Here is an 11,908-nt window from a genome sequence, read left to right as displayed (position 1 = left end):
TGTTGTGATGCAAAAGTCATGAATTGTTAGCGTAAAGTTCAGGTCGTCTAACTTTTTCACACAGCCTTTTCAGCACTTCCAAGTAGTAAACTTGGTTAACTGTCCAGTTGGTACAAATTCATAATGAATAATCCCTCTGATATCAAAAAAGGTTAGCAACATCGTTGCAACAAGTTCACGAACTTCATTGTCACACCTCATACAGCTGTGGAACCCAAACCCTGATCAAAATATAAAACAATATTTTCACATAGAAATATAATGCAAGTCACATACATAATTCAAAATTTTCTAGTAGCCACATTAAAAAATTTTAAACTGCTAAAATTTGCTAACATATTATTTATATCAATTATCTAAAATATAATTTAATATGTAATAGTAAAATATAACTAATATTTTACATTATTTTCTTTCCTACTAAATCTTCAAACTCTGTTATGTATTTTGCAGTTAGAACACATCTCAGTTCAGATTAGTCACATTTCAAGTCCTCAGTTAGCCTGTGTGGCCAGTGGTCGTGTATTGGACAACACAGACATAGAACGTTTTTATTCCCTAGAAAGACCCCTCTTGCCACTTCTAGTCAATCTCCATATCGACCCCCTTAGAGACAACCATTGTTCGGGGGCTTTTACCCCATCATTGTTTAGCCTTGTCTGTCCTAGCATTTCATGTAGTTGGAATTGCACAGTATGAAGTCTTATTGTCTGGCTTCTTTCACTCAGCATGTTGTGTCTGAGATTCCTTCATGTTGTTATTTGTATCAGTTACTCCTTCTGATTGCTCAGTGTTGTTGCATCGTATGAATGTACCACAGTTTACCTATTGTCCTATTGTGGGTAACCAAGATGTTCCCTGTTTTGGGATATTATTAAAGCTGTTATGAAAATGCTTATACAAATGTTTTTGGGGATGGATGTTTGCTTTGGGGTAAATACCTAGAATTGCTGTGTCATAGGGTAGGTGTATGGTTAGTTTGATAAGAAACTGCTAGACCCATTTCCAAAGTGGCCTTTCCCATTTTTAAGCTGCTGTCGAAAATTATGAGTTTTGATTCTTTCACACTCAGAACAATCAGTGTTTTTAATTTTAACCGTTCTGGTGGGTATGTATTGGTATTTCATAGTGGTTTTAATTTGCATTTCCCTAACGGCACATGTTAATAAATATGCTTTCATGTGCTTATTGGCCATTTGTATGTCCTCTTTCATGAAGTGTTGTTCAAATGTTATGTCCATTTAAAAAAATTGGGTTGTCTTTTCATGAGTTCTTTATATATACTGAATATCAGTCTTTTGTCAAGTATATGCTTTACAAATATATATATTTTTCCCTATCAATGGTTTGCTTATTTGATTTCATGGTCTTTTTGGATACGCAGTTTTAAATTTTTTTGAAGTCTAATTTATCAGTTTTTTTCTTTTATAAGTGTTGCTGTTTCTAAGAAATCTTTGCCCATCCTCAAGTTACAAAGCTATTCTCCTTTGTTTTCTTCTAAAGGCCTCATTGTTTTAGGTTTTATAATTAATTTTATGATCTATTTTGGATGAATTTTTGTGTATCCTCTGACGGGGTCAACTTTTGTTTTGCTTTATAGACATCTGATTGTTCTAGTGCCATCTGTCTTAAGTTTTCTTTCCTCACAGGGTCACTTTGGCACCTGTGTTGAAAATCAAATGACCATATAAATGCACTGGCTCTATTTTGTTATGTGCTCTATTTTGTTTCATTGATGTAGGTGTTTATCTGTATTCTGTATTTCCTTGGTAGCTGTAGCCTTATAGTAAGTCTTGAAACCACTCATTCTAAATCCAACTTTGTTCCTTTTTTTTAAAGATTACTTTAGATATTCTAGATCCTTTACATTTTCATATAAATTTTACAATTAGTTTGTCAATTTCTACCTAAAATTTCTACTGGTATTATGATTGGGATTGCATTGAATCTACAGATTTGTGGAGAACTGACATCTTGTTAATTCTCTTTCATTTATCTCTTTCCATCCAGAAACATGGTGTAGCTATACATTTATTTAACTATCTTTAATGTCTACCAAAAATATTTTGTATTTTTTGGCATACATGTTTTACACATATTTTGTTAAAAGTATTCATAAGTATTTCATGTTTCTTGATGCTATAGTATATGTAAGTTAAAATTTTATTTTCCAATTTTTTGCTGCTAATAAAAATATAATTGATTTTCCTATAATAATCTTATGTCATGATCTTGCTAAATTATCTTATTAGTTTTATAGTTGATGATACCTTAGGCTTTTCTATGCCAAGAGTCATCATTTTCAAATAGAGACTGTTTTATTTCTTCTTTCTTTTTTCTTGACTTTTGCACAGATATATAGTAAAATGTTCAATTAAAAAGAAAAACTCATGAATGGGTATTAAATCTTGTCACCTGTCTTTTCCAAATCTATTGAAAAAATATTCTAAGTATGTATTAAACACCTGTCAAGTCAAAGCATGACTCAAACAAATTTAGAAATTAGTTTTTGTTGATTCACTCTATCCCCTACCACAACCGTCCACCATGACCATAGTGCCACATAGCTTGTGCACAAGACCACCACCATCTGTCTAGTAAGTGACAGAGACTGAGCTCAGAAATAAACCTGACTTTAAAGCTCCTGTTCTTTCATCAGCATCATTCATAGTGCACTTGGAGTAGTTAAATACAAGAATTCTCGTGACAGTGATTTTAGTTTTTTTCTTTTTATTTTTATGGATAAAATGCAACATACATATTATACTTAACAATGAAAGAGGATGAGACAAAAGAATTATAACTTTTGAGATGGGAGACAACATAAAACATTGACAATCCTTGTGACATTATCTGATTTTTCAATCAAATCACATAGTTTTAGAAAACAGTTGGAAAATGCCTGAAAGAAAATACGTTATTTTTAAATTAAGGTGTGTGTATGTGTGTGTGTGTGTGTGTGTGTGTGTGTGTGTGTGTGTAAAACTGCTGAAAGAAACATTTGTGTAAAACTGCTTGAAAGAAACATTTTAATCCATGTCATATAATTTATTAAGTGGCATATTTATGGAAAAGAGTTGAAAATGCCTGTCAGAAACTAGGAACTATTCAATTCCATAATATGTATTCTTTTCAGGCGTGTAATACATTTGTGGAAAAACAGTTGAAATATGCTTGATAGAAAGAAGGGAAATTTTAATCTCATCTTTCTTTTCAGTCAAGTAAAACAGGGTGAAAGCAGTTGAAAAAATGCCTAAAAAGAAGAGAGGAATATTAATTCCTACACTTGAAAACCTGCACCTCAGTATGGTTAAACACACAGGACAATGACTAAGGGACAGAATTCTCTCAGAATATACCACCGATTACAGAGTATTTTGGCTGTAAAGCTTTTGCTTAAAAATATTTTACACCATTAAATGTATATTATTAAATGTACATTGAATGCTAAGTGAAGTGACAAATAGTAAGACTCAAGGACAGTTTGCAACAAAAATTGTTAAAGTCCATTGATTTCTTTTTCCCAAGAAAGGCGAGTGAGGTAGTTTATACTGTATATACATTGTAAAGGAATTAATATTCCAGTTTGTCCGAAGATCATTCACTCCAAGATTATTATATCCCCAAGTGAGCTGCTTAACAAAGGGATCCTCTTTTGCAGAATGATTGAGAAAGTGAGCCAGTTGTAGGGTGTTTTATGAATAAATAAATGTTCCTAAAATGTTAACTTTCTCTAATACTTTCCTGGGTATTATTTTCCTAAATGTACACCAAGAGCACTTGGGATAAGGTGGGGTGGGAAGCTTATATTAAGAATAGAATTTAGAAGCTCAGTATCTGACTCTGCTTTTTTTTTTTTTTTTTTGGCAAATATACTATTTTTACAGATCACTGTAACTATTTTAAAACAATTCTTGATAAGGCAAAGATAGTTTTTCCAATACTTAGGAGACAGGAATTTTTGAATTTTAATTGTGTAGGGGTTTGTTTATTCTTTAAGGATAAACTTAGTAAAAAATACCTCTTTACCCACCTAAAAATTAGTCTGTGTCTACTGAAAATTCTTCTCTAGTCATTTAGTTTACCCTATAACTAAGAATACAAGTTATCATTGGATAATGATATTGGGATTGACATGGCCTTCCATATTATACAGTTATTTGAAAGTTGTCACAAGCCCTTCCATACGTTAAAGTGATTCAAGTTTTTGACTCAGCTAAGTTTCGACATTCGAAAACACACAAAAATGGGTAAGAAATTCAGAAACTTATTGTTTTTACCTGTCATCTGTTAGCCATTTGTTTAAAACTGATGACAAGTGGAATAAATTTTGAAACCTTTAGAACCTATGAATAGGTTCTAATGTGTTTTCAGTCAAAAGAAATGAAAAGTCCCAAACAAAAAATTAAATGAATAGATCTGTGAATTTTCTATATAAACATAACAGAATTTATTCTAAATGATACGAAATACAATCAGATAATTCAGCCATAGTTTTCATCTATACATAGAAGTGTAAGGTAGCTAATCTGAAGAATTTATTTCGTGTGTGTAGGCATAAATTACTGTCCTCTTATGTCTTTCATATTAGCAACTACATAAAGTGAAATGTTTACTCCTGTTTGAATTGCAAAAATGATAAAAGCATTTTTTCTGCCTCTTGAAATTCATTATGTAAACTCACATGCCATCAATTAGCCATATATTGAAAAATTGATGAAATATTAAGAATAAATATAAACTTACAGAACATGTTTATTTTCTAATGTGTTTGTAGGAAAAGGAACAGAAAGTTCTCAAATATATAAAATGAACAGATATTTGAGTTTTCTATAAAAATATACCAAAATCCTAATAGCCAGAAATGGAATTATCTACATGTTGAATATAAGTAATGTTTTTATAGACATCAAGGCATAATGCATCATATAAACATTTTCTTCTATGTATGGGCATAAATTATTATCACATTAAGTTTCAAGAGTTGGTAAGTAGATAAAAGGTTTTCTGCATTTGTAAGGAATTTTGTCTATTGTTTGAACTGCAAGAGAGTTATTGGAGTGTTAAATCTCATGAAAACTTATATAAATTCATCAAAATCTAAATCTGTAGATTCTAATAGAAAGCACACGTGTGGGACAAATGAGACCTCTGTTCCATTTCTAGGAAGGTATACATCTCAAGATGAAAGGCAGAGCTGTCTGACCCCTCAGCACATTTTAGATTTGATGTCAGTTAGAATCGTGGGGGACTGTGTGTTCTTACCAGTTGCATGCAGTACTGGAAAATGGCTCCACAGGATCTTGATTAGAGAGACAGTTTTTTGCTTACGAAATATGCATCTGATTTTAAAGTCTGATGCTAATCCACAATGCTTGGCTATGTCTACGACTGATGAATAGAAACAAAATCTGCTTTTACAGCATGTAAAATCTGAATATAACACAGTATTTTTCAGCACTCTTGGATAAAGAACAGTTGGATAAAGGTAGTTCTGTATTTTTACCTGTCATCTGTTAGCCATTTGTTTAAAACTGATGATAAGTGGAATAAGTGGAGAAGTGACTATCTACAGTTGTGAAATGTAAAATATGTTTGATCAGGAAAGGAAATCAGTGCCTGGCACATGGAAAGCTATTCATTAAGCACCATAATCACAATGAGAAAAATAGAGGCTCTGTGACTTCTGACTACAGGTTGTGAAAGTGTAAGGAACACCCTTTGTCATACTAAGCTTCACTAGGAGGACCTGTGATCATAAGGAAATAAGCTTTAAAAACATCAGTTTTCAATTGTCCAGGAAAAAGCAATGTTCATTTATACCAGAATGCTGCTAGTCACGATGCAGTACAACATACACACTAATACAGTGTTCTTTAAACAGAAGTTCCTCCTTCTTTAATTCAGGAACAAGTCAGAGCATAAATATTGAGTAACTTTAGAAAATTATTCCCTTTCGAAAGTAGATCTGAATCATTTTGCAGAGCAGACATTGTTGATATTTCTGGCATTCTTGCTCAAAAAGGTCAATATATGTATATATCATAAGTATAAAAATTGTTTTTCCACCTCTTCTATTTGGTAGCATTTGCTACATAAGGACCAACGTTTCTTATCCCAGGTATAGGACCAAGTTCATTTCTGCTGTGAAGTCAAGGTACTAGAAATGATCAGAGTTCCTATTCTAGATTGGCCTTTGTTCAGGAAGGATCACAACTTCTTTCCTTCACTCTTGTCAAAGACCCGTCATGAGAAAGCTTCAGCTCAAATGGTTAAGCAGCTCCTCTTCCATAGTTCACACTAACAATGCTGGGAGATACCACTTGGACCAGGAAACACCAAGAGGGTTATAGGAATAAACATGTCAAAAGAAGTCTTTTTCCTCCCCTACTTACTGTAGAATGTTCTTGGCATATAATACACAATAGCTGCCATTTTGGGGTGGTATTTCAAAAACTTGATTGTGGTTTAATCACCCATTCTGCGTGAGGATTTACATGATACACATCCAATATATAAGCATCTAGATCCAAGCAATGCTGTCCTAAAAGAAAGAGAAAATCAGAGAACGTTTTTAAGAGTGAACATTGCTGTGTGTGCGGGTGCATGTATGTATGTGTTTGTAAGTTTCGAATAAGGCCAATATAGTTCTCTTAGCCAAAAATAAGTACAGTAAATGCTTTCCTTATTGTTTATAGAGTTGAGTGATTTAGTTAGGAGACACTTCCATATCTTTACTGACCTTGACGAACAATAAACAATTAAAATATATAATGAGACAAAGAAAAATTTAGGTGAAAATCACAGTGTGCTTACACGAATCTAGATGGTACAGCCAGTACTATAATTCTATGTGCTATACTTTTATAGGACAAGCAGCACAGTCGGTTTGTTTACACTGTCATCACCACAAACATGTGAGTAATGTGTTGCACTATAACATCACGACAGCTACAATGTCACTAGGAACTATTCTGCTCCATTATAATGTTATGGGAACATTGTCCTATATGCAGTTCATTATTGACCAAAAGCATGACTGTAAATACATTTTACAATTTCTTAACAAAGGCCTCCTGCCTTCCTCCCCTCCTTCCTTCATTTCCTTCTGATTGTTAAGTACTTCAAATAAATCCCATGTTGAAAAAACAGACATATCAACCATAGGCAAAGGGTTCTTCCCTAGACTCACCACATCTATTAGAAAAATATGGCAAGAACTTGTTTAGGGTATAAACTGATAATTTATATTATAATACATGTCCTCTAATGGTTATACAGATAGTAACTTGACCAGGACTAGAGAAGATTAAAAGCAAGTTCACTTTAGTTTCTTTACAATGGCTATAATACCCATAGACAGGAGATCTGGAAATAACAACAATAAGGTCATTCTGTGTGGCAAATACATTTGAAAATCTTTATGTACAGTGTTTGAAATGTTACCAAGATCTGAGTGCCTGCCTGATTCATTCATTTATCAAATATTTATTGAGAGTTATTATGTTCCAGGAAATACTCTAGGGGCTGGGGCTACAGCAATGCATTAGACAGTCAAAATACTTGCCTTCAAGGTGCTTACATTCTCAAAGTGGCAAAGGCAACTAGCAAATGAGCAGGTATAATACAAAGCAAGTCTGATGGTGATAAGAACATTAGAGCACAACAAAGCAGGGAAGGAACATAGAGAGGGTATGATCCAGGAAGGTCATATCGAGAAGGAGATACAGTGGCCTGAATGAAGCAAGGAAGTGAGAAATGAACAATGTGAAAGAGAGCGTTATGGGCAAAAATCGGAGGAAATGCGAAGGCCCCAAGGCAGAATATGCCAGGTGACTGAATATGCAAGGTTGGATGTAAATGTGAGAGGCATCAGCATACAGGTGTAGTCAAAGCAGTGAGGTGAACTGAGCTCACCAAGGAAGTTAAGTATAGATAGAGAACAGTCTTACAGCTCTCCAGACTTAAGAGGTTGAGAAGATGAGAAGTACCAGGAAAAAGAGACTTATAAGGATTAGCCAGTGAAGTGGGAGGAAAGCCAGAAGCTTACGTTTTCCTTGAGACCAGGTGAAGAAAGTGTTTTTTCAAAGAAGGGAAAGATCAACTCAGGCAGTTATAAAGACAGACTGAACTGTTGGATTTCACAACATAAGAGTTCTCTGGTGACTTAGACAAGAGCAATTTTGATGAAGTGTTGAAGGGTAAAGCTTGACTGGAGTGGTTTTAAGAGAGAACAAGAGGAAGAAATTGGAATATAGACAACTGATTCAGGAGTTTTTGCTGTAAAGTGGAACAGTTGTGGAACAGTAAAGTGGGAGTTGACCTGAAGAGGGTCAAGAGAGAATTTTTTAAAGATGAGAGTAATTACCCAAATTTTTATGCAGATAAAAATGATGCAGTTGGAGGGAAAAGCTGTGATATACGAGAAAATGGGGGAATGACCAGATCAATGTCCTAACTGGGCAGGAGGGGACACAAAGTAAGGCATGAGTGGAGGTTCTGGTCTTAAATAGGAGCACAGATATTTCATCTGGACGGTGAAGGAGGGCAAGCAGAAGATATGGACACAGAAGCAATTAGAGGGAAGTTTACTTGCTAACAATCAATTTTCTTTTGATTCCTTTTTTAACCCCTCAGGGAAATAGGAAGATGAACTTGAGCTGAGAGTGAAAGCAGAAAAGTTAAAAAAGAAGCTGTCATGAATCTGAAAGTTCTATGATGTTCTTTTCTTTGTTTTACATGAATCTCCAGAAAGAGACTTTCCAGGTTTGAGTCACATTTATAAGACTCAAAAGTCTACTCCATGTCAACTAAAATTTTGAAAATACTTTTGGAAAGTCATACTGTTCTTACATGATATTAAAAATATCAGAAACATACTGACTTTGAATTTATATCTATGAAGCTTGTAAAATATACTTTTACAATAATAGCATTGTATGTCTTTTAGAGAAATCAGAGAAATTAGGAATAAAAATTGTTAAAGAATTCTTACCTATATTTCCTCCAATTTCATATAACCTTTGGTTCTGAATTTTAATGCATTCTGATGAACCATGACTGAAAAAAGGAGAAAGCAATGTAATTTTAACCCTCTTTCATGATCTGAGGTAAATTTGTAGATTAAATAACCATGGCAACACACAATTCATTCTGCCTTGAGTGAAATACACGCCACAAATCATTATTATGACTGAAGTTATGGTAAAAACTTTTTTTTGTTTGTTCAACACAGACAAGCATCTGAGGCACAGAGAGGATGGGACTATTCGACCCCAAGATGGATGCCGTGGTGCTCGCCAGCAACCCGGAACACATTCTGTCCACAACTGTCAGCTCCATTTCAAAGAGCTGGCATATCAAGGCTGGCCAACAAGCAGCTGGATGTTTAATACTGCCCTGTCACTGGTCGCATTACTCTCAGTTCAAAATAAGTCAGATTTCATTTGTGTATTTGCCAAAAATTGAATGGGATTCTCTCCTCAGCCCATGTCACATTTCTAAGCTTGCCTAAGTTTTGCTGTCTAATGTTGATTTAATTATGTCTCTGCTCTATAGTGATATAATAAAAGCAAGTCAGAGAAGATAATTGCCCAATATAATTTTCTACCCCAGACTAGAATGCTGGGGTAGAAGAGTCTGGAAAAGTCATTGCTGATCTCCATCCCACTTCAGGAATGACTTTCATCTTAGTTACTTCAAAGATTGTCCTCTCTCTATTGTAAGGAAGAAGGATATGTGCTTTCTTCTTTGTTTAATTAAACTTTTTGAGATAATTGTAAATTTGCATGCAGTTATAAGAAATTATACAGACATATCCTGTGCACCCTTTACCCAGTTTCCTCTAATAGTAAAGTATTGAAAGACTCTAGTGCGACATCACAACCAGAATGCTGACAATGATTCAGTCAAGATACAGAACATTTCCATTGTCACAAATTCCCTTTTATAGCCCCCTCCCGGTCCTCATTCCTATCCCCACCCCCAGTCGTTATCCTCTATTCTATTCTACATTTCTAAACATTTATCATTTCAAAATGTTATGTAAATGGAACTCTTGTATTGGCTTTTCTCAATCAGCATAAATTCCTGGAGAGTCACCCAAGTAGTTGCATTTTTATTGCTGAGTAGCTTACCATGCTATGGATATACTGTAGTTTGTTTAGTCATTATTACCTGTTGAAGAATATCTGTTTTTATTTTTACAGTTTTTGATTATTATAAATAAAGCTAACATAATCATTTGTGTACAGCTTTTTGTGTGAAACAGTCTTAATGCCTTTGGGATAAATGCCCAGGAGTGTGAATGCTGGGTCCACATAATTGCATATTTAGTTTTACCAAAAAAAAAAAAAAAAAGTCAAACCGTCTTACAGAGTGACTTTATACCATTTTACATACCCATCACCAATGTATGAGTGATCCAGTTTCTCTGTATCTTTGCCAGTATTTGGTGTTGTCACTATTTTTCATTTTACCCATTTTCATAGGTATTAATGATTAAAGATACTGAACACTTTTTTATGTCCATATTTGTCACCTGTATATGCTCTTTGTTGAAATGTCTGTTCATGTTTTTTGCAAATTTTCAAATTGGATTATTTGGGTTTTTACTTTATTTATTCTAGGTACTAGTCCTTTGTTGGATATGTGTTGTATATATTTTCTTCAAGTCTGTAGCTTGTCTTTTCATCCTTTTCACAGGGTCTTTCAGTGTAGAAATTTTCAATTTTGATGAAGTCTAATTTATAAATTTTTATCTCCGATGGATCATGCTTTTGATGTTAAGTCTAAGAACTCGTCACTAGCCCTATATAACAAAGGTTATGTCCTATGTAATTTTCCAAAAGTTTTATAGTTTCACGTTTTACATTTAATTCTATGATCCATTTGGTTTTTTTTTTTATATATAAGATACGAGGTTTAGATCAAGGTTCATTTTTTTTTTTTTGGGGGGGGGGGGCTATGATCCAAAATTTTCTTTCTACAAAAGGTCTACCTATGTAAGTAGAAATCTATTGGATGCCTAAATTCCTTGAATGGAATTTCAAGTCTGTCTATTACTACCTAGTGGTAACTATTGACAGTGTTAGGTGTCAGGGCCAGCAGCAGTAAATGTAATCAGAGGAGTAAATGTTTGGAGCTCCTGTTGGCCTCTGTCTATTCTTTTCTTTTCTATGAAAGCTATACATATCTGATCACATAATAAGTATAAAACATTTATGAAGTGCACACACCATGTAACCAGCCCCTTTATCTAAAAAGGAATGTTTTAGAAGCCACTGTCATGACTTCTTAGTCAGTAACCTTCACTCTCACAGAAAACCACTGTCCTGACTTCTAACACCATAGATTACTTTTGTTGGCTACTTCTGTTTTTCTTTTAATTGAAGTTTTGTTGAGGTAATTATAGATTCACATGTAGTTGTAAGAAACAACAGAGATATTACTCTTTGCCCAGTTCTCCCTAGAGGTAAGATTTTACAAAACTATAGTGAAATGTCATAATCAGGATGTTGACATTGATACAATACACCTATCCTACTCAGATTTCCCATTTTAATGTACTAATTTGTGTGTGTTTTAAATTCAATACAATTTTACAGAGGTTTTTATTGACCACCACAGTCAAGACATCAGTTCCAACACCACAAAGGTCCTTTGTGTTGCTCTTTTATAACCACACTCATCTCACCCTCCCCCCACAATCACCCCTCCCCAATCCCTGGTAATCACTGATCTATCCTGCATTTCTAAAATTTTGTAATGTAAAAAATATTATATAAATGGAGTCTTGCAGTATGTAATCTTTTGCAGCTGAATTTTTTTGCTCAACATGGGTACTCCTTTTAATATGATTTCAAAGCCTCTTTTTAAGAATATCCATGCGAGTTTGATTACAGACCAT

General features: G+C 34.0%; 1 protein-coding gene across 15 annotated transcripts in view; it reads right to left on the bottom strand.

Annotated features, from left to right (window-relative positions):
- Positions 1–2,709: 2,709 nt before the first annotated feature.
- ARHGAP28 (Rho GTPase activating protein 28) overlaps positions 2,710–11,908 on the bottom strand; it is a 177,935-nt gene continuing 168,736 nt past the window's right edge. For all 15 annotated transcript variants that reach the window (XM_019755792.2, XM_019755795.2, XM_019755796.2 and 12 more), the window contains 2 exons: positions 8,996–9,060; positions 2,710–6,544 (listed from right to left, as the gene is read on the bottom strand). In XM_019755792.2, the coding sequence (XP_019611351.2) occupies positions 6,450–6,544; positions 8,996–9,060 (160 nt within the window). In that variant the 3' untranslated portion in view covers positions 2,710–6,449. The remainder of the gene's footprint in view (positions 6,545–8,995; positions 9,061–11,908) is intronic.

Source organism: Rhinolophus sinicus, linkage group LG09 (assembly GCF_036562045.2).
Source record: "Rhinolophus sinicus isolate RSC01 linkage group LG09, ASM3656204v1, whole genome shotgun sequence".
NCBI lineage: Eukaryota > Metazoa > Chordata > Mammalia > Chiroptera > Rhinolophidae > Rhinolophus > Rhinolophus sinicus.
Note: the sequence above shows the minus strand (reverse complement) of the source record. Positions and strands in the feature narration are given on the sequence as shown.